This window comes from Triturus cristatus, chromosome 3_1 (genome assembly GCF_964204655.1).
Source record: "Triturus cristatus chromosome 3_1, aTriCri1.1, whole genome shotgun sequence".
NCBI lineage: Eukaryota > Metazoa > Chordata > Amphibia > Caudata > Salamandridae > Triturus > Triturus cristatus.
This window is the reverse complement of record NC_140583.1, coordinates 856,391,163-856,414,448: the sequence shown is the minus strand read 5'-3', so window position 1 is coordinate 856,414,448 and position 23,286 is coordinate 856,391,163. Positions and strand designations below refer to the sequence as shown.

At 46.3% G+C, this 23,286-nt stretch overlaps 1 protein-coding gene across 3 annotated transcripts in view; it reads left to right on the top strand.

Annotated features, from left to right (window-relative positions):
* The window catches only part of RAPGEF4 (Rap guanine nucleotide exchange factor 4), a 1,002,526-nt gene that overhangs the window by 921,535 nt on the left and 57,705 nt on the right, over positions 1-23,286 (top strand). For all 3 annotated transcript variants that reach the window (XM_085645283.1, XM_085645282.1, XM_085645284.1), the window contains 2 exons: positions 3,447-3,511; positions 4,687-4,741. In XM_085645283.1, coding sequence (XP_085501409.1) covers positions 3,447-3,511; positions 4,687-4,741 — 120 coding nt within the window. The remainder of the gene's footprint in view (positions 1-3,446; positions 3,512-4,686; positions 4,742-23,286) is intronic.

Genomic DNA, 23,286 nt, shown 5'->3' with positions numbered 1-23,286 from the left:
ATGGGTCGATCGGCTCCTGTATGCCACGCACTTGATAATGTAGCACTGAGTACGTGTAATGGTACCCAAATTGTGATGAGCTGCTCGATGTGGAGGCGTATCGTCATTGTTTGTCATATGTACACAATAGTGAGTGATGTTGTTTTAAGTTTGTTTTTGAAAACTGCAAATAAAAAGAATTTTAAAAAAAAAAAGACACCCCTAATACTGGATAAGAAACGCGTTACTTACCTGTAACAGCGGTTATCCAGTATTGGTGTCTTTCATAGATTCACATGCAACCCTCCCGCCTCCCCTGGAAGGACTCACGTCTCTCTCTAACTGTATTACGCCTACCTAGCCTAGTGCGTACGAAAATCTGAGGGACTGAGGCTCCTGTCAGGAAGGTTCTAGAGGGAGGTGATAGCTGATTGGCTGGCCCTAAGAGTTTGGTCCTTTTTACATAACGACAAGGATAGGCTACTAAGGGGAGGCCCTTAGACCTATTTTTCTCTAAGTATGTCTATAGGACATTACTTTTCTATGTACCGGAGGCTCCCGTCTCGACGACGGGGAATGATTCAGGCATGTGAATCTATGAAAGACACCAATACTGGATAACCGCTGTTACAGGTAAGTAACGCGTTTCTTCTTCTTCCTTGTTTCTTCCCCACTCCTTATTTCAGACTCTCACCTCCTCAGATAACCCACACCAAGCCTTCCCCCAACTGGTAAACCCACACTTACCTTCTCACCTCCTCTTCACCAAAACTGGATCTAGCACCGGAAGTACTACTATCGACTGAGTCAAACTGTACTCTTGCGGTGTGCAGCACTGCAACTATCAGTGTGGAGGTGTCCTGTACAATGGCCATGTTTTTGCGTCCTCCTTTCCCATCCAGTCCAGTAGCCGGTTACATAGCCAGTTAGTGAAGGGCTTGGAAATGTCACCAAGTCTATATGTTGGAAGGATGGCTACACAAACACTGGCAAAGTAATAGAAAGAGAGGATTTGGTAACTGATGAATGAAAAACTCTAACGAATGTGGTTCTTAATAATTACATATATCTTTTCTCTGAAATAGTGGTGAAATACAGTTTAAATAAGTAAGTAATGTATTTCAGGCTCCCACACTTCCTCTAATAAGTGTATATTGTGTTACTGGGTGCTGAATCACTGAGTGAGAGACTCTGCAAGTCATCATGAGCAATAACCAAACACTGAAACCCACACAAAAAGATACAATAGTGAGGTGAACCAAATCACTGTATTAAGAATGCATAGGTCTTATGGAGACATTAGCGTTATTATTGGATGGAAAATCCTCGCCTACACTTTTGTGGCATGCTGCATCATTGTCTAGTCATCCTGCTCTGATAAGACACCAGTATCAGAGCAACCTCAAACCCAGAAAGAAGGAGTTAAGAATAAATAATGCTGAATACGAGTGAGATCCAGACTACTGTTAAGACAACCTCTGTGTACACCCAAAAGGATTTCCTTTGTTCAGAGAGTACACGTGGTAGGGTTAAAAGAAACTATGGATAAGCAACCAGAGATTAGGTCTCTGACATCCACTATTTTTAGAATACTGAAAACATAACAACATAGGGCAGTTCACACTGCTGACCTAGTTATGGGACATACTGTTGTTGAGCCCACTGTTCGTGCTACTGGAGTGGACTCAAATATACTACCAAAACACCCTCTGACATGCACACAATCGAAGTATTCCTGCTCATGTATCAGCTCCATCTGGTGCCTTGCCATAGCCTGTCTTTGAACTCCTCCAGGCACTTCGAGACTGCTCACCCCCCTTTAAGGTGTTTACCTCTACTTCTTCCAAGAAACAGTATCTTAAATGTACGATCCACAGAGATGTGTGCTATGGTACCGCTGGAAGAGGGGCCGTATGTGGATGCACTTACCATCTCTACTTCTGTCAAGACCTTGTTACAAGCTGATGGGGACTCTGTCCTGCACCCTAAACCAGTGGAGGACATTGAAGCTTCTTCTTCCACCAGACAGTATCATTTTACTTGTCATAATATTGTGTAAATTGCTAAGACCTGCAATCAAGAAAAGATTCAGAATTACAAGATCAATGTCTTCTGAAGAGTAGAGGGAGATAAACTAACCAATCAGCAAAGCACCAAATGCTTGCAGCATTTTCTAACCCCCTTCCTGAGCTTTACAGCGTTCAGTTAATGGAAGGTCTAAACCAGTGTTTATCGAACAAAGACACCTTGAATCTTCTTCACTAGGATTCCTGATCCAAAATAATGCCTTAGAGCACTGGCGGCTGGTGTTATGGAGCGTTGGGGGCATTGCCTTCCCATTCATGGAGAAGAGAGAGCTCCTAGCAGTTCAAGGCTAAAGTCGGCAATTTTCTCACAGTGAAACAGGCGAAACTGTTTGTTTAGAGGGATGGAGGGGAATGGAGTGTGTACTTCTGTGAGGTTTCATTCACACTCAAGGCCCAAGCCAGAGCAGTAACTGGTGCTCATGTAAAGCGATCCAATACCTTCGATTCGAGTTTACGTTATATAAAACTGCAACAACAAAAAAATGCCTAACGTGCAAAAAGCACCAGAAAGCAAGCAGCTGAAGAGGCTGGCCCATAGCCCACTCTCTGTGCATACCTCTTTATAGTTGGTTTGTATTGGTGACATCATCTTTCGCAGCAGACAGCTAGAGCTGTGTGATGTCAGATGTTAAAACAAAGAGAGACAGAAACCATAGTGCTACGCGCTGTCAAGGGGGGAGACACCTCAACCAAGTAAGGTTGAAATGTGGTATAAATTCAGCTTGCCCTAGAGCGAAGGTGGGTGCAATGAAGGCAGGTAACACCAAATATATTCACTCAAGTCATAGTAAGTATGTCTTATTCCTGTTTTTTTTAATCAAATCTGTACTATTGGGTAAAAGAATTTACTTGGAAATTTCATAATACTGCAACATTGATACAAATGTGTACTTCATTTCGTCACTCACGTGGTCTCGTTGCTTGAAAGTCGCAAATTGATCTTCAATGCTTTAGTGATGGACTCTGCCAACAATGATGCCTTGCTGGGTGGCCCCTGCATACTAAAGTTCTGTAGAAAGGCATGGATGTGCCCACTTCTGAGACGTCAGCTACTTCATTCAATCAGATACAAGGAAACATGTGTTCGGTGTATTGCTCGTCGCTAAGGGCCTGATTACGAGTTTGGCGGAGGAGTTGCACCATCAGAAACGTGACGGATATACTGTCTGCCTTATTACGACTTTCATTATGTTCCTTTGGATATAATGGAAATCGTAATATGGCGGACGGAATATCCGTCACATTTGTGATGGAGTAACCTATCTGCCAAACTCTAATAAGGCCCTCGGAGTTATGGTTTACAAAACTGTAGTTTGCTTGGCATGGCTTTGTTTCCTATAGTTGTGACTCGTGAGTGACCTTGTTTTTCTTTCTGCACAGATATGACGTTTACTCATGAAGGAAACAAGACATTCATTGATAACCTCGTAAACTTTGAAAAAATGGTGAGCCTCACTTATTTTGTATTCTACAAAGTGTTTGTTTATAAATAGCTCACACAGTTGTAAACCTCAATGTGTTCCATAGGGCAGATTCAAAATCAAGACAACCAAAATGTCTCCCGTTTCCCATGAGCGGTCTCTCAAGCCACTGCTTGGTGAGGACTTTGCCTCATGAGAATCATCCTTTGTATTCAAAACCAAACCAAACTCTAAACCAGTTACGTCATGGTGAATAAACCAACCGCATCCTGCGGCTGGGAAGGATTGCACCTACTCTTCCTGTTTGTGAATGCATCCAATGCACGACTGAAAAATGTTCTTCATTTGACTCACTGACATTGCGTCCACGATATGGTCACTCAAAAGCGCGTTCAACTATCACAGATCGCTTCCTGTTCACTCAGATGAGCCCTTTGCCTGGAGTGCCACTTTCACCTCTATGAACCGCAGACAGACTGGACTTAAAGGTGGACGAGGACACTGATGCCTATTTTATGTGTCAGTTTTGTCTGTTTGCCCTCCACATCATAGGCCAGCCATACCATTGACCCGCTCTGCTAATGGATTGCTTACTTGAGGACATACTAGTTGAATATGGTGTTTCAGGAGTATGTGCAGGTGCAGATGGCAAGCTGGGATGTCCGAGAACTGTACGCGTTATGTGGAGGGGAGGTCTTTATACCCTGCCGATGTATGTTCTGATCCCAGTTTTGGCATGTTGCCAAAATCGTGAGTCAGGACATCAAATACAAATAATGTGTAATGTAAAGACAGGAAAAACAACTGTACTGTCTAGTAATGTCCTTATTGTATGCTCCCAGACCCTCCCTACGGGCATCTCAGTTTCTCTAGTACAGGCTCACATGGACTTGCCCTTCACTGGGATCAATATAATTCAAGGTTCTGCACAATGGGGCATCATACTAAAATTAATTTGCAAACTGTCCAAAGTGGTAATATGTTGGTTCTTAAAATAAAAATTTGAAGCGGTTCACGTAACATAACATATTCAGCTAAAGCTGCCACCCCAATTAGCTAATTCCGCCTAAATCCCAGAAACAAAGCACGCAAGCTGCAAGGTGGAGAATTGAAAATGGCCATATGATCTTCAGTAAACCGTGTTGTTTCTTTTTTACCATTTATTTCTTATTTTCTAATGCATTGTCTCTTTCTTGCAGAGAATGATAGCCAACACAGTAAGAACAGTGCGGTACTGCAGAAGCCAGCCTTTCAGTAAGTTATACCATGACTGTGCCTAGTTGCATGCTGTGCTCTTGGTACCCTGATGGTAAAAACAAATTGAGAAACGAACTTCATTTATCGAGCACAGACATAGACCAAGTGGCCTACAATCTGACGGCCTGATTCACGATGGAAAAGTTAAAACAAAAGTCTAATTTTAGACCTGAAGTCTAAGTTTAGACCTAAAGTCTTACTTTACAGCTGAAGTCTAACTTTACACCTGAAGTCTAACTTTACATCTGAAGTCTAAGGTAAGTCTAACTTTTCTACGTTGCGGTATTCACAAACGTCAGTTACTACACTTACTAGTAGAAATTTACCTTTGTGAATTCTGATAAGTAGTAAAGTTAGACTTTTGGTCTATGTTAGACTTTAGGTCAAAACTTAGACTTTGGGTGTAAAGTTAGACTTCAGTTCTAAAGTTAGACTTCAGTTTTAAAGTTAGACTTCAGTTTTAAAGTTAGACTTCAGTTTTAAAGTTAGACCTTTGGTCTAACTCTACCTTTGTGAACCGGGCCCGGAGTGGGGGCCCCTGCAAATGTGCAGTAATCCAACTGGTTAAGGTTCCAATTTGAAATGTCATTTCTAATTCTACAACCCATTCTCATACTTGTAAAAATCTGTAACTCTTGTTTTGGATAACCTTTTAGTCCTACATTAACTTTATTGTGTGTCCACTTATTATTCATGAAAACAAAATAAAACATACGCCGCCTGCTTGCCTCTGTCCCAATTAAGTTACAAGCACATTATTCAATTGTAATCTCAGAATAATCTAATGAAACACCTAACCCAAAATACTTCAGTAATAAGCAGCCTTTAATTTGAGCCAGTGGTTGGCAGTGGAGCCCACCAGCATTCTTTTTTGGGGACCAGTACATATATTCCCTCATCAGATATTGACCGCGAGCAGGTGATGTAAAAAACACACAAACCAGAAAGAAAGGGCAGTTGTGTCTCGTAGTGGATTAAAGAAGAGCGAGGTAACTGCAACACTACACTGCCTTGGTGTTCGGCTATCTGATTTTTACTAAGCATCGCAGGAGAGGAGCTTTGGGCACTGGCACTCATGCTTTTACTAACTAGGAACTGGTAATAAGGATTTACTCAGTGAACAGAGGGTTAATTGTCAAGTTACACAAGTATCCAATATTTAACAAATATATGTTTTAAAGCAATCATGATTTACTGTAGAAAAAGTAGCGGAGACCGTCACCAGCGGTTGAGTGTAGTTATAACGAGATTGCGTTATTTGTGAGTCAACTTTGGTGAACACTGATGTTATTGTTAATTGGTAGAAAAATAGCAAAAAACACTATTCCAAATTAGTTTTGTATGCTACTTCAGCTGCCTCCCTCCCCCCCTCTTTCTCACTCCCCTCCTCCTATTAAGTTCCTCTCTTCATGCCCATGAAAACTGCTTTGTTCTCTGTAGAGCACTTGAATACATATCCTGTGACAAGGTGCTGTATAAAAATTCCGAATAAATAAATACATTAACATGTTATTTAAAATGTTAATTGAATGTATCCTTATTTGCATTTTAGGGGTTAGGAAAAATAGCACTTGTGGACACTGCTTTCACAATTTCATAAGTGTAAATATTTGTGTTTGATAGTGTTCCTTGGTTAATCTTCAAGAATCCTTCAGCACCCACTATGTACTCGTGATATGTTTCAGCCTGATTTAACTTAAGGGTCTCCTCAGGATAAGAACCTTGTGTGGCCTTTTATGAATGGCAATTGAATCTTTGAAATCCTTGTTTAATCTTTACATATTCCTCCCTTTTCTTTTGATGCTACAGTGTCTGTCAAATGCATTATGCCAATGTTCTTTTGATTCACATAGTGTCAGTGTGAATAGATTGGGGGAGTCACTGCAATGGTAATAGACATGAGCCAAGTGATGCTTGTGAGCCTTTCAGCGGGTTTGTTTCTACCCATACCCTGAATTACAGGAGACCAGCGTAATATATGGGCCTCTCAACTGGTCCCCTAATATCAGTTGAAGATACTGGCAAAGTGGTCCAATCCTTATTCTTCCGAAGTTCAAGGGCTGACGCCATTGGTGGTTAAGGCACAAGAATGATATAATTGTAAGTCCTCACCCCAATTCCTGCTAGAGAGTGATTAAGAAGTCTGTGGAGGCTTTCCTGATCATGGACTAAGACATGAAGGGGTTTGGACCCTCACAATAGTCCCTAGCACAACCATATGCAAATACTGAAAGATGCCTATGAGGAGGAAAGGAGGGGTCAATCAATAAGCACATGGGTGGAGTCTCAAAGCGGCAAACACACCCAGCCCTACATGTGAAAGGCCAGTACAGGTAAGGGAAAGTTCGTATGCCTGTGATCCAGGGCCAATAGAAAGAAAGGAAAATGTGCATGGGTGGTCCCTCTTCCTACCCTATTATGTATAAAAAATGTCTCTATTACAGTTAAGGTGGGTGCATGAGACTGGCAGGGAAGCTGATACGCTCTTCTTCGGGTCCAGGGGAAATCGGAGCAGGTGGGTCAGAGCTGAGAAACAGAACTGGCAAGGAGGCTGAAATGCTTTCTCTTTCTGCAGAGGAAGTGGACCAATGACTCAGAACCTCCCCAGTATTGAGGCCTAATGGACCTGATTCACAAAGGTAAACTTACACTTTTGTGTAAGTTTAGGATTATTTGCTATTCACAAAGGTATTTTACTAGAAGTATATTTATGACTGCACAGTCTCCACATATACAAATATAGGACTGTCCTATTTTTTTCACAGCAGGTAGCACTGGTGCTGTTTCCATGCTGGAGCACCCTTAACAGAGGCACAAAGAGATGTGAGCTTTCTGCCCTGGGCTATCATCATTCTTGCTAGAGAATAGGAGCAGGTTATTGTATAGGGCATAGACTTTCACTATCTGAAGACGTATGTACATTGCCAAAGCCAAGGACATTTGAGTATAGTACAGATTGCAGCAGTGATAACATTTGACTAATATATTGTCGACTGATGAAATATTCAGGATGTGAAAGTAGTGCAGCTGACTCACATTCACCAGCATAAAAAGATATAGATTCTTTTTTTTTTTTGTACTATCTTCAAAACTTCAAAAAGTAAGATTGAAAAACACCCAAACCACTGCTGCCCACGCGCCGCATCAACACGTCAACAGAGACAGCCATTTACGTGTAGGATAATAACACACACACTTGAAGTGGTGGCTTCAGGCGGCAGCCATAACTGACCCTTCTCAGAGGGTGAAAGCTCGAGAGACTTGGGGTGCGGGGTATTTTATCTGGAAATAAGCAGGTTGGTCTATTATCTTGATTATGTAGTTTGCAGCTGGACAGGTAAATTGCTGCTGACAGACACGAAAATCAGTCCTCTGGCAGGGATAAACTCACAAATACATGCACAGGGAAGGGGTTTAAGGCTGCACTCTGCTGCAGCACCTGGCTCCCCAGCCGAAGATGCTGCTCTCCTGGTGCCCTCTTGTTTTCGCTGATTTGTTGTGATTGTCTTGTTGACTTCACTCTGATGCCGAATGTCACGGCCCCACTTATTTCTATGATGCGAAAGTACAGTCATATCTAAACAATCTTCAAAAGGTAATAATACCTGCACATCTCGTTGGATCCAGTTGATGCCTTGTGAGATCGGATTTCTCACAAGTAGTTTCTCATCTTAAAGACCCCCCAATATGCTGGAAATTAAATAAGTGTGTAGGGATGCTAACACATATCTCTTAAAAGGGAGTCATTACATCATTTTCAGGTACCTTTTTCTACAAAAAGAAAGTTTTTGTCAAACTCCCTTCCATATTTATATACATCATGCGGGCTCATTCAAGGTAGGGGGTTTCACAATGACCTCTGGGCCCTGATTTCAATTTGGTTGCAAATCCTTGTTTTGGGTGCGAAGCCCCGTTTTCACACGAACAGCATTAGGATTTGGTTTCAAATTGCACTTGGCAGGTAAAACCAGCTGCAGATCGGGAGGATAAATAGCACTGTGGTGTTGCATTCTTCAAAACGAGGGACATCACTCGCAGTTAGTGCTTGATCCCTTATTCAGAGGTCAGCAGCGCGTTATTCCTCATTCCGGAACTGCAGCTCAGTGTCCGGTGCAAATTGTGCATTGGCTCATTGCCAAACTCTGGGCAAATGGTAATTAGCACATTTTGCGCCCACATTGGCATCCACTTTGTAATAAGGTTCTTACTAGTTACATTAATTCCATCTGGAGTCGTTGTGTACAAATGTATTTTATGTGGGTGTTCTAAAAATATGTCATCCGGCCTTCCTTGCTCTAAGTCATTCACCACTGCCATACCTGGGATGTTGTGTATTTTTACTCTACTTAACAACAGATGACTTTCTATGAGCGTGATTATCTGTGTTGGGTGTGTTTGATTCCTCTTGTTTATGACTTAGGGCCTCATTTTATGTTTAACAGATGTCATTCATCAGGATGGCAGAGGGAAAAGTTTGCTATCCTGGCGGTACTCCGTCTGTCAAATATAGCGGTGACCATCGGCCCTGTGGTCACCTCTGTACCTTGGTCACTGCAGCTGTCGGTATGATGGCCGGTCACCAAATCTTTAACTTTTTTTGTTTATCAGAAGATTGTTTTTGAAAAACAAAAACTAATGAGCCCCACACCCTGGAAAAACAAAAACTAATGAGCCCCACATCCTGGAAAAATAAAAACTAATGAGCCCCACACCCTGGAAGTTCACTCCTGTGGTGTGGGGGGGGGTTCATTTCTGTTTTCTCTGCTCCTCATTGCCAGGCTTTTCCTAGGGGACAGAAAAAAGCATCATGCCATCCGCTCAAAATAGGGTGAGCGATTTGATGGCATCACTCCGACGGCCCATATTCTGTCAGGCCATCGGAGTAAGCTTTCTGTCGATGGATCCAACGGGGGCTCCACCAACAGAAAGCTTAAGGTCCACTGGTCTCTAAGTGAGTTGGGGGGACTGAGAGTTTGGCTGACAGGACATTCCATCCCATTTGCAATGGAGTATCCTTCCCACCAACCTCTGATCAGGCCTTTGGCCAGGGTGGTGTGTGTCACTTTCATCCCCGCAAGGATTATTGCTGGTGGGTGCACTTGACATGCATTGTGTAATCTGAATTTGTCTCTGCTCTTTTCACGCACAGATGTTCTCATCGTTTATGAGCAGGGTAAAATTCATCCTGGAAATCTTGCACGGATACAGTTCTGAATTTATTGTGATTCAGATTTTTGTTTCATATCATGAGCTAGATTTATTATGATGAATGCATTGAAGAAATCAGGCTAATGCCAATGTTGCTTGTAGGTGCAGCTTTAGCAGTCCGATTCTGTGCAACATTCATAATTTTATTTAGCGATTTGCTGGGACCCACCCATTAGGGCACTTCCCACTCGTCCTTAGTGTAAGTAATTGGGTTATTAGTTGAGGGCAGTGAGAGCCCCATTTATTTATTTGAAAAGTCTTATAAGGCACGAACAAGACCCAGACGGGTATCAGAGCGCTGTACAAAGAGGAAAACTAAAGTTGACATGAAGACACAGTATAAGTACAATACAATCCGGGACATAAGAGGAACCTGTCACATGAGAGTAAACGTGGGTGCAAGGGGAAGAAGAGGTGGCAAGTGAACAAACAGGTAAAAGCCCAACTCGATGGGGTCGAGCAGTTTTAGCATCTAACTGTTTCCAAATAACGATGGAATAAATTTTAAGCCCCAAGTAAAAATGATTGTCAAGCACATATATCAAACACATAATTGTCACGCATACATTTCAACACACAAAGTAAAAATGATTCTCAAGCCCACAAGGGCAGTGCTAGCAAATGACATAGGGGCTATTGTTGATGAAGTTCTTCCAACAGTAGCCATTTGACCTGTTTTTTTTAATGAAGCAGTCGAGGGGTTAGCTCTGATCTCCAAGAAATAATTGCAGTCCTTGACAGGGCTCCGCCTCATAGCCTGCATGAATGCACACTTTGATAGTGCATCTTCCTCATAGCCTGCCTGCAGGTACCATTTGATGCACAAGGCCCTCATATCCCGCATGCATGCACCCTTTGCCTGTGCAGGGCCCTTATAGCCTGCCTGAATGCACACTTTGATGGTGCAGATTCCTCATAGCCTGCCTGCATGTCCCCTTTGATGGTGCAGGGCCAGCCATCATAGCCTGTTAGAATGCATCCTTTGACTGTGCAGGGCCCTCATAGCCTGCCCAAATACACACTTTGATGGTGCAGAATCCTCATAGCCTGCCTGCAGGTACCCTTTGACTGTGGGGCCCTCATACACTATCTTCTTGCACCATTTGATAGTGCAGGGCCAGCCATCATAGCCTGTCAGAATGGTTCCTTTGATGCACAGGGCCTCATAGCCTGCCTGCATGTCCCCTTTGATGGTGCAGGGCCAGCCATCATAGCCTGTTAGAATGCATTATTTGACTGTGCAGGGCCCTCATAGCCTGCCCAAATACACACTTTGATGGTGCAGACTCCTCATAGCCTGCCTGCAGGTACCCTTTGACTGTGGGGCCTTCATACACTATCTTCTTACACCATTTGATAGTGCAGGGCCGGCCATCATAGCCTGTCAGAATGGTTCCTTTGATGCACAGGGCCTCGTAGCCTGCCTGCATGTCCCCTTTGATGGTGCAGGGCCAGCCATCATAGCCTGTTAGAATGCAGCCTTTGACTGTGCAGGGCCCTTATAGCCTGCCTGCATGCACACTTTGATCGTGCAGACTCCTCATAGCCTGCATGCATCCACCCTTTGACTGTGCAGGGCCCTCATAGCCTGCCTGAATACACACTTTGATGGTGCAGACTCCTCATAGCCTGCCTGCAGATACCCCTTGACTGTGCAGGGCCCTCATACAATATCTTCTTGCACCCTTTGATGGTGCAGGGTCCTCATAGCCTGCCCTCCGGCATCTTTTGTCTTTGCAGAGACGTTTTCCACAAGGGTGTGTCTCTTAAAGCATGGCCCAATACCGAACGTTTGCATTAGGGAGTCTGCACGGTGCATCCTTTCTTCCCGGCCTGTCCCTTTCAAGGAACCATCATTGAAATGACGCAGTAGCTGGATGGGGCCTGCATCCATTTAGTGTCCTTGCACCACTTTATGGTTTCTCCAAAGAGCTTTGATGCAGTAAAGAAACATATTATGGCACATTGGTCTCTTATACTGCCTCTAGAATCGTATTAAGATGCCGACATCAGAAGGAGCTCGGAGGCCCATGATGACAAAGGGGCAATAAGAAAAGACTAAAAGAGACAAGATTGAGAGGGGAACCATGATAAAGACGTCGAGAAAGTAATCTGTTTGATATGGACAGAGTGATGGTGGAAGGCAGGAGAAGGGGAACGAGGGCAACCGAAGATTTCGGGTTGCCCGCGGCGCACGCAGTGCATCCAATTTGGTGGGCAGAGGCCTAGCGCCACTGCTCCATGCCCCACAGACCGCTCCCCTCCCCCCAAGAAGGGGATCGCAGCCGGCTGGCTACCTTTAGCTCACCCCCAGGAGCAAGGTGGGCTTCCGGGGCAGGCGCACCTGGGGAAAGGTGGCCGCATGCAGCGGGATAAGTATCTGGCCCACGCGGTCCCTCATCCTCTTTTCTGGTCTGGCGGCCATTTTCTGTGGGCGTCATTGCCACACCTTAGAATCTGTTCACTCAGTGGCTGCCAGTGTTGGAAGAAGGAACAGTACAACACAGTGGATGTACGCATTTGTGTGCAGGCGTTGAAATACTTGAGCTCATGATGTGTGCTATACCAAAAAAGATCATGTTTGTACAGTGCACATCCTGAGCTAATCGTTATGAAAAGTCCAATCATCGAGGCGCTCTAATATGTGGTAATGTCTTGTTTACTTAGGTCCTCCTGGCCCTAGTCTTTACACAGTGAGGGCGGCCCTGCCCTCACTATGTAAAGCCTGGAACATGGAAGACCGTTTAAAGGGGGTAATTACCTCTCATTAGCACACAATGATTCCTTTTGTGTACAGTTCAAATAGAAGCCCCTGCAAACAAACCATTCAATTGTAAATTACTTTCAACATTAAATCCGCCGGCTAAAAGCAGGCGTATTAAAAATGCTCTTTCTGACCTTCATGGAGGAGTCTCCTCTAAATAGGCGGGAAGAAATTGACGTGAGGAAAATCTGCAGTGACCCGTTTCTCCGCACAATTATCCCCAAGTTTACTCCAAAATAACAAAATTTTTGGAGTAAAATAGACGCACATTTACAGGGGAGTGAGTGAGAATATGAGGAAAAACAGTGATTCCAAACCACATTTCCCCTCATATTCTGTTTAATTTTTCTTTTTAAGTAAATTACAAATGCAGCTGTCTGTGTCTTTCCCCTGCTCAAACCAGCCCATACTTCCCTCTACGATCATCTTTATTAGCTGTTTCTCTCTGACTCTTGACCATTCCATCACCAATGTCTATATGCGCATTTTTAGGTTTGACATGAAAGTGTTCGCACAATTTATGGCAAATTATTGCATGTAGTGCACATGACAGCATTAGGAATAGATATGCAATTTAATGTATTGTCCCTGCGGTTTAGATTATTCATATATCCCTTTTTAATATGTGTAAAGCATTTTTAACATTATTTGTTTTTTATTTTATGCTATGCTTCTATGGCCTTTGGCCGAATAAAGTTGCTTTGACCTTGACTTGATATTAGAGGTGTGATATATGGAGGTGCAGCCATTGTGATCGGTGAGTGAGAGAAGTGTGTAAGTATCATGCCACAGGGATGAAGTTTTGCTTCTTTCACATTTGTTACTTTCATTTTTGGCCCACTGGGGCTATTAGAAATAAACACAGGGGCATATTCTCAAGGATCTATCGCCGAGTTAATGGCACTTTATCGCAGCCAAAGTCGCAATAAATTTATCACCCCATACACAAGCTGGTGTAAACAGCCCATAGTACCAGTTTACCTGCGATGGCAGCCTCAAAAAACATCACCACAGATGACTCCCGCAACTATCGCTAATGAGATGCAGAGTAGGCGTTCCCGAGCAAAAGGCCGCGACAACTCCACTCCATGACTTTCTCAACGACCAGCCAGATCTGCGATAAGAACACAAAACTGGCGATAAGGCGCGTTAGCAGCAGGAAACTAACACCCGCTCAGACCTGGTGCAAAGTCGGACCACAGCCTATGGATGTATGACGTTACAACGCACACTTTTACAACGCATGCACTTACAACGCATTTTTTACAACGCATAATCCATTACAACGCATGACATTACAACGCATGACACTACAACGCATTTTTAAAAACTACCTTTACAACGCATTTCCATTACAACGCATACTACCTTTACAACGCATACCATTACAACGCATAATATTAAATTGCATTTAAGGTAAGTATTAGATAGTATAGGGGTAAAAGTTACTTTTCTAACTCCAGGGGGTGCAACAGTAGGGTAAGTGTTGGATAGTATAGGGGTAAAAACTTACTATTCTAACTCCAGGGGGTGCAACAGTAGGGTAAGTGTTGGATAGTATAGGGGTAAAAATTACTATTCTAACTCCAGGGGGTGCAACAGTGGGGTAAGTGTTGGATAGTATAGGGGTAAAAATTACTATTCTAACTCCAGGGGGTGCATCAGTAGGGTAAGTGTTGGATAGTATAGGGGTAAAAATTACTATTCTAACTCCAGGGGGTGCAACAGTAGGGTAAGTGTTGGATAGTATAGGGGTAAAAACTACTATTCTAACTCCAGGGGGTGCAACAGTAGGGTAAGTGTTGGATAGTATAGGGGTAAAAATAACTATTCTAACTCCAGGGGGTGCAACAGTAGGGTAAGTGTTGGATAGTATAGGGGTAAAAATTACTATTCTAACTCCAGGGTGTGCAACAGTAGGGTAAGTGTTGGATAGTATAGGGGTAAAAATTACTATTCTAACTCCAGGGGGTGCAACAGTAGGGTAAGTGTTGGATAGAATAGGGGTAAAAATTACTATTCTAACTCCAGGGGGTGCAACAGTAGGGTAAGTGTTGGATAGTATAGGGGTAAAAATTACTATTCTAACTCCAGGGGGTGCAACAGTAGGGTAAGTGTTGGATAGTGTAGTGTAATATTATGCGTTGTAATGGTATGCGTTGTAATGGTAGTATGCGTTGTAATGGAATGCGTTGTAAAGGTAGTTTTTAAAAATGCGTTGTAGTGTCATGCGTTGTAATGTCATGCGTTGTAATGGATTATGCGTTGTAAAAAATGCGTTGTAAAGGTAGTGCGTTGTAAAAGTTGCGTTGTAAAGGTTGTTCCCCACAGCCTGCACCACAAAAGGGAGCCTAGCCCAGAGCTACACCTGAAGACCAACAGATGCCATGGAGCCACTGATCATGCGGCCCGGACACCCAAGAGGGCCACAACACCCATCGCCAACACCCCCCGGACCCCAAACCCCACCCTGAACCCCCCCCCCCCCTCCCGCCCGGGCCACCACCGAGGCAGCGCAGACAAAGGCAGTGGACCCCCAGGAAACGCACCAGCCTTACAGACCCAACACCTGACAATGTTATTGCCCACTACAGGCTCAAAAGGACAACCATCCTATGCATCCCGACCATCATCGCCCAACAGGCCGACGGCACCTACACAGCGGACAACCAACATCCCACCCCACACCAAGCTACTGGCTGTTCTGCACCTGTTGGCCACTGGTACCCCCCAACCAACACCCGCCAGAGTCAGAGGAGTCTCACAGCCAGCCACATCCAAGTTACTCACACCTGTCCCGGATGCCATCATCAGCCTGGTACCCCAGTACCTATACGTCCACCACAATGCGCTGGATCCGCCGGAGACCAAGCAAGGACCATACACCATAGCTGGATGCACGCACATGTTGGGGGAAATCCACAGCACACATGTCCTACTTGTGTCCCCTGCCGACACAGCACACATTCACCCCAACAGAAAGCACACATCTCACATCAATGTGCAGGCAACATCCGAACACCCTGGAATCTCCACCAATGTCGTCCCAAAATACCCAGCCAGTGTGCATGATTCCCTCATCCTCCAACAGTCCATCATCAGCCAGCGCTTACAGGATGGCACCAATGGGAATGCACTGCCCGTTGTCAAGTACAAAATGAGCACCCCACACACCTCAACTCCACAACCATGCAACTCACAACTCTGGCAATGCACACGTCACAAAATCACATACAACATTCAAAACAACATGCCCACCTACCAGACACAATAGAACTACTTACAATGTTAACCTGGGCAAGCCGTGAACATGAGCCATCAACGGCATGGCACCTCAGCCACACAATAGCTGAATGTGGGGAGAGGTGGCAACCAGGCATGTGTGAAGGAGGCAGGAAAACAATGATTGGTAAAGTACACAATGCCAAGAGTGGCAGTGATGTGCTGGACAGACCCCAGTATGCAGAACACACCCATATCCATGGCGAAATACACCGCTGGTGTATGGAGTGTAGTGGACAGTGGACGCAACCATGTCACCCCAGCCAGTGGGGTAGTATGCAGAAATGTTCCCTGTTACGTCCCCCCCGTAAGCGTGAGCGGAGTGGGATGTCCCGGCGTACGCCAGGCTAGCATAGGGGTGTGACTAAAAAGCACGTAGCCCTGGGTGTGGTCCTCTTCCGGAATGCCCAACATCCCTGCCAGGGCGGCACCTCTCACCCCACCACGAGGCCGATGCCGTCCTCGTGAGCGGAGTTGCCTGCGATCCTATGCGCCTGCCGTACCCCAGCCCGCTGGACCCCTAACCCGTCAGGCCCGCCCCTGCACAGCCAGGCTATACTGCCCACCTTCCAACACTGGCGTGTGTCAAAGAGGGCCCACCACATGCCGGCGCAAGCTCCAAGCCCGAGGTCCGCGACCTTGGCAGCCTCCTCAGACCATCACGGCCTCCACGACACAGGCCCGCTTTACTCCTTTCTCGTTGACGTACTCTACTTCTGCATCCGGCCTACACTACGGACAAGTAGGTCACACATTTGGAACTGAGTCTTGATTACACCATGGCAGGGAACATTATTTAAGGCAGAGTTTATGTCACTTTACTCCCTTCGATGTGGTGCCACCAAGTCTGTGCATAGCATTACAACCACACATGTCTGTGGGCCTACGCGGACAACTGCTCTCGGCCTACGCTGCGCACGAGTAGATCACAGAATTGGAACTGGACATTGATTATTCAAAGGCAGAATACATGTCATCGCACGCAAGGTGAGGCATAAGAGGATGACGCGTTGCTGTCCGGAGGGAATAGGATCATCGTTACGGAGATGATCGAACACTACCGACAAATGCCCTGGTGTCACTAACTCTGTGCATCGCGAGCCAATGACACGTGGCTGTGGGCCCCTGCTGAGCCATGGCTCTGGACTGCCCTGCGGACAAGTAGGTCACACATGTGGAACTGAGACATGATTTATTTATGGCACATTCTATCCAATGTACACGCATCATCGCAGACTGCATCCCCTTTCAGCACTGGTGCCACTGACTCTGTGCCCCATGATCCATGAACACTCCCTGTTTGAACTTTGGTGGCATGTGAGACTATGGCCTGGGTGTTGTCATCATCATCATGTAGACGATACTGATTTGCTGACAAGTAGGTGTCTGTAGCATTCATCTAATACATATTGCCTGTGTCTGCTTGGTTCTGTCCTCTGCATCAGGCCCTGGAAGAACACCTTCCACTGTCCCCTGAAACAGTCCGCGTCATTCACCGTGGACATCGACGAGGAACCGCTCAGCTCTTGTGTACCTATCACACTGCACTGTAAGTCACTGTCTCGTGGCGGTGTGCCTGTGCCGGCCGCACTGAATCCGGGGCCACTAACTATGTGAACCACAACTCATGGACCTGTTCTGATTGAGTACTGTGCTGTGGACAGCGCACGTAACAATGTTACCTCATGCAGTGGGGAAGACCTGGGACTATGATGAGGAAATGTGTCAAGTGTGGGGACGGGAGAAGGCACAGACAATGGGAGGGCAGGAGGCAACAACCCCAAGGCAGGAATGCAGACTGGAGGTGGAAGTCAAGCTACACACCCGGATCTATTAACATGTATAGCGCTGTGGACTGCGGACGCAACTGTCACCTCAGGCAGTGTGGGAGACCTGGGACGTTAATGAGGAAGTTGATGCAGGTGTAACACACCCCACTGCATCTGCATCAGGACTAACCCTAAGGGACTCAATCGTAGCAATTTCTTCACATGAGCGTGCTCATCTCTAGTGCCCCTACCTCAGTGCACTGCAACTCATGGAACCTCCTGACTGAATATTGGGTGACCTCTGTCCTTGCTCCGGCTCCCTCCATGTTGCTCTGCAGTTGACTCTGTTATGCTGGTGTTTTCTGTTTCCATTGCACTGGTGTCCACTGTTCAAGTTGTTGCCAGCACCAAGCACTCCGTGCGGGCTGGCTTATACTCACCCCACACACATCCAGCACAGTCGTCACTGTACATGTGGCCCTGCCAATAAAGGGGACCGGGCGCACATGCCCATAGCCAGTTCAACATGATATATGCGTGTGTCCCTGCGGTCTTGTATACATGGGGGCCCTGGGCCCTATGACAATACATTGTGCTGTGTACCTCGGACGCAGACATGTCACAGCAAGCAGCAGGTTAGAACTTGGACATGTAGCTTTGTCGTCACCCACTCAATTCGTAAGGGGAGTGGACTGTGCCATCGTACACAGAGCCAACGTGGGTGTGTGACTGATATGTGCGTGCCCCTGGGCGTGGTTCTGTACTGGGAATGTGCATCTGCATGTGTCTATGGCAGTGTGGGTCTCCTTTGTGGGGTGTAGGTGGTCCCTGAAGGGTATTGGACACCCACGTATGTGTTCTAGTTCGCCTTACATGGGTTCGGACCACACCCGCACCTGTTGGGCCACCTCCTTTTGGCATTCTGACACCTGGCATTGGGGTGCCATGTGTGGGTCGGTGAAGTGTTGTGAGCCAGCCGTGCTTGCGGGTGCTCCATGCTGTGTGGTCTGTTGCAGGGGCTGGGTTCTCCTCTTAGTAGCTTGTCTGCCCTGGTCCTGGTGGTGGGTTGCGTGGGATGTCCAGGGGCTGTTGTAGGGCGTCGGTGTCAAAGGTGTGGTGTTCATCTCTAGCATCACTGATGGGTTGTTTTGTCTGACCTGCTGGAGGTGTTGTTTGTCCCTCTGCAATGTGAAGGTGAGATGCATGTTGACATAGTGTTGACATTTATGTTGGCGCATTGTTCTTGTAGACATGCAGACTGTGTGACAATGTACCCTGTGACTGTTTGGGGCGTGCTTGCAATTTGGTTTGGGACAGTGGACATTTGGACTACATGACTGATGTGAGGTTGTACCCGTACATATGCATCTCACAGTTCCCTGCTCTGTCAAATGTGATTGGCCTGTTTCTATGCATGGGCGGACCCAGTTGTGTCCCCTGTTCTGCAGTGTCGGTGTTGCACTTTGTGCCACATTGTCATGGGACGTGCTGTGATTGCTATATGTGTGTGCTGCAGTGTGCCACGGGGATGGGGGACAAGTCCCTGTGTCATTGTGGTTGTACAGTGTGATACACCTCGTTGTGCATTTGTGCCATTGTGCCCATCTTCCCCGTCCCCCCAGTCCCTGTTGGATCCTCACCCTGTTGTTGTTGTGTCAGGTGCTCACGAGCTGTTTCCGTACTCCCACCTCCTTGCGCCGTCTCCACACTGATGACTGGCCTCCATTTCCTCCAGCTCCTCCCGTGGCGCAGGACTCCCACCTCCTGTCGCCGTTGCTACCTTCCTGTTGGCAGCGGCTTTGGTTCTGGTTTAGGTTTTCAGGTCATGCCACGCCTCTTGGCCTCATCCATTGTCCTCCTCGACACACTGGTTGCATTCTAGGTAGTCTGATTGTGGGACAGTTGCTGGTATGTGTTCTGTCACCTCCGTGACGCTGGTATTGTTTTCCTGCGGACTGCACCCCATCTTCCTCTCCCTCTTCTCCATGGTCTTACCCGGCCACGTTGTTCCTTGCTGGTGGTCTGTGGGACTTGTGGGGTTCGCGTTGGCCTCTGCGCTGCGTCAGGGTGCATCCATGTTGCTACGCACTTTGGATTCTTTCTGGTGTGTAGTTTTTATAGCTTTTATAGTGCATTTTCCTGCCGGACGCGTGGGATTTGCAGGCCTGCGGCTGGTTTTTGCGTCTTTTTGTTTCGCGATTGGCCTCATCGCAGGATTTTTTGCGGCGTGGCGTTGTTTTTAACGCGGTCAGTTGATGCGTTATCTAGCGACTATCGCATGGTACCGCCGTGTTGTGAATTCCTGGTTAACACGGCGTTGGACTCCCATGATCGACTGTGATGTTGGAGATTGCATTGAGTAACTTTTGCAATGGTTATCACACGTTCTTGAGAATAAGCCCCACAATTGTTTATGCTTGGCTGCAGTGCGGTAAAAATGGAGAAATCCTGAGGAAAATGTGCGTTCGAGCATTACACTTTTTTAGGTCTCGCACCTAGCGTTGCAGTGTGTTGCCCTGCCCGTGCAGCGCAAGCCTTCTTGTAGGGGCTTCTGAAAGCTGACCACATGCTTGTGCGTGTGGTTTTGTTATTGTTACAGGCTATTGGGCGTTGCGTGCGTCTTACTAACGAAGACAGCACGCAATTGGGCAAATGCGGGCGCATGTCCCGCCTTTACATCGCCCACGGCCTATTGGTGTCTGTTACCCGGACGGCCGACATCTGTTTTGCATTATCATGCCCAGACTCGTGCGCCATAATGCAAAACAGATGGCCTGCTCCCTCACACAAGCGCACATGCGCTCTCGCGCACCACTCGCGGTTTGTTTTGAAAGCAGCCGTGCGACCAGAGCTGATACTGTGGCATCACTTGTCTCTCCCGCCCGTCCATGTTGTGTCTGTCTGTGCAGGCGGCGCTGTGTTTGGCCTCACTTGTCTCTCCCGTCCGTCCATGTTGTGTCTGTCTGTGCAGGCAGCGCTGTGTTTGGCCTCACTTGTTTAAAAGAGCGCGTGTGAAGCGTTCGGCTGACGCGCTATTTTGTTGCCGATGCCATCATACGACGACCCGTGAATCAGCCTGTGCTCCTCAAATCTTGTCATGTAGGACCCAACAACAGGCAGTGGGAAAACACACCGCCGAACATGGCTTCTGGAGCATTGCTGCTGGCGTAAAGCACTTTGACGCGTGCCTCGACAGAGGTAGTAAGCACAATAGAAATGCAATTCCAATCCAATCCTCTCGGAGCACAAAAGCGGGAGCTGGACCACCTGCCTCAGCGTCGTCCCTTCGGCTCACGGGTGCCGTGTGCACCACCTTCCTTAATGCCCCCAGAGACTAAACTGTATTTCATAACATGGGTCTTGTCATGTTCTCGAGTCGATGCTGGGAGAATGACAGGCCGAGGCAGCAGAAAGCGATCCCATCCCGTGACCTGCTGGTTACACGTACATCTATCTATCTATCTATCTATCTATCTATCTATCTATCTATCTATCTATCTATCTATCTATCTATCTATCTATCTATCTATCTATCTATCTATCTATCTATCTATCTATCTATCTATGCGGCAGTCACCTAATCTACTGAGCTGTCTTGCTGAATAGTTCACGTCTTACTCCCAGGCTGCACGGGCGATCAATGGCGCCCTCTTGAGGCATCAGTGACACATCTGCCCTGTAGCCCTGCAGTGTTTTATCCGTGTGCACGAGCACTGGTGGTGTACAAACACTGGTCCTTGCCTGGGCCGCCAAAGTGCCTTGACTGGGTGCTCTAGGCGCACACGAAGTGGGCTATTAGTGAATAGGTGCCTCGAATATCATTCGGCGGCCTTATTTCTGCAAGCTTAAAGGGCAGCGGGCAGTGCAGTTCTGGGGCGTAGTGCCACCATGTAGGATGTGAATTAGGGGACTGTTTCCACCTCAAGGTTCCAAGTGACTTCGCTCTCACTGTCTGTCTGATTTTACTCAGAACTAGGCCCGGGCAAAATTGAAATTACACCGGTGTAATCCGTATAATTTTGGGAGCTTAGTTTTGCACTTTTTATGCAAAATTCCGGCTTTACACTAGGGGTGGGCGGAATTTGCGAAAGCGACTTTCGCAAATTATCGCGAAAATGTTTAAAATCTCCGCAAACACGCAGAAATATCGCGAAGATGCGGAAGTTTTTTTCCCGCCCGTTCGCGGTATTTTCTGCGTGTTCGCGGCTCGCCAACTTACCCATGCGGTTGCTTGCGGGCGCGGCCATCTTGTTTTCACTCTTCTCGCGGTGCATGAGCGCGAGAAGAAAGACGTGATCGCGCGACGCATGACGTTACTGCGGGCGCGAACTGTCGCGAGACAGCTCAAATGGCTACCAACAATCCAACATCTTGTGGAGAACGCGACCGGATCGGGAAAACTTGTCGGCGAACGCGGGGATTCAGGTAAGGCGATCGCGAGAATGTATTATTTTACAGCGCGAGCAAGAACCAAATTATCGCTAAACTGCGGAATGCGGAAATTTTGACATTTTCGCGCTCTCCGCGGAACGCGAAAATGTCAAATTATCGCAATTTCCACGAGCGGAACGGAAATTTAGCCCAGGCCTACTTTACACCGCATGGTGTAATTACCCTGCAGCTCATGGCAAAATAATAAGCACAAAAGCTGGAGAACGTCATGAAGAACCAAAAAACTAAGATGTTTTTTCGGGGAACTTGTGTTTATTGTGTGCTACTTTTGCGCCTTGACGTTAAAAACTGAAGCAAGGATGCATTTCTTGCTCAATTATAGTGCTAAACGGTGGATTTATATTTTGCATAATTAGGTGTAATTTCACATCATTTTCCTTACACATCCCTACTCCGAGCGACTCAGTGAAAACCACCCTCATGATTCACTGTTATCCACCTATAATTCTATATATTGCACTCGGCCTTTGAGTTCCCGCATCATATGGCCGAAACTGGTGGAAGGCTGAGCTCAGGGAACACCAGGTGCCTGGAGTTTCCCTAAAAGTAGGAGGCTGCTAGGCGGCCCTGGCCGACACTGGGAGAGTAAATTTACTATTGATCACATCTGTGTTTCTGCTGCCATTCAGGCCCATCATCACCAGCACTGCTCAGCCATTTCTTTACTTGGTTGGTAAGACCTTCATTTTTCAAAAATATGAATCAGATACAACTACAACTCGTTCTGTAAACGTCTACAATTTCATCAAATAGACTTTAGAATTAATATTATAGTTAAGAAGACGATTATGTGAAATCCCATAGCGTAAACATTTGCCTGATTTTCCTTCTTGATTGGCGCACGTGCACAGGCTCAACCCCTTTGAAGGAGGCAGTCCGGCTTCTGGTTCTATTCCTTCCTATACACTGTCTACTAACATAACAGGTGATTATTTAGGGCCGTGTGGGGTGAGAGGTCTGTTGCTCGTTCCTTTGGCTGGGGTGTGCATCATGTTGTTGTGGTGCTTTTGATTTCTTGGATTTTTGCTGTCCTTGATCGTTACAACTTGTGGATATAGATTTAATGC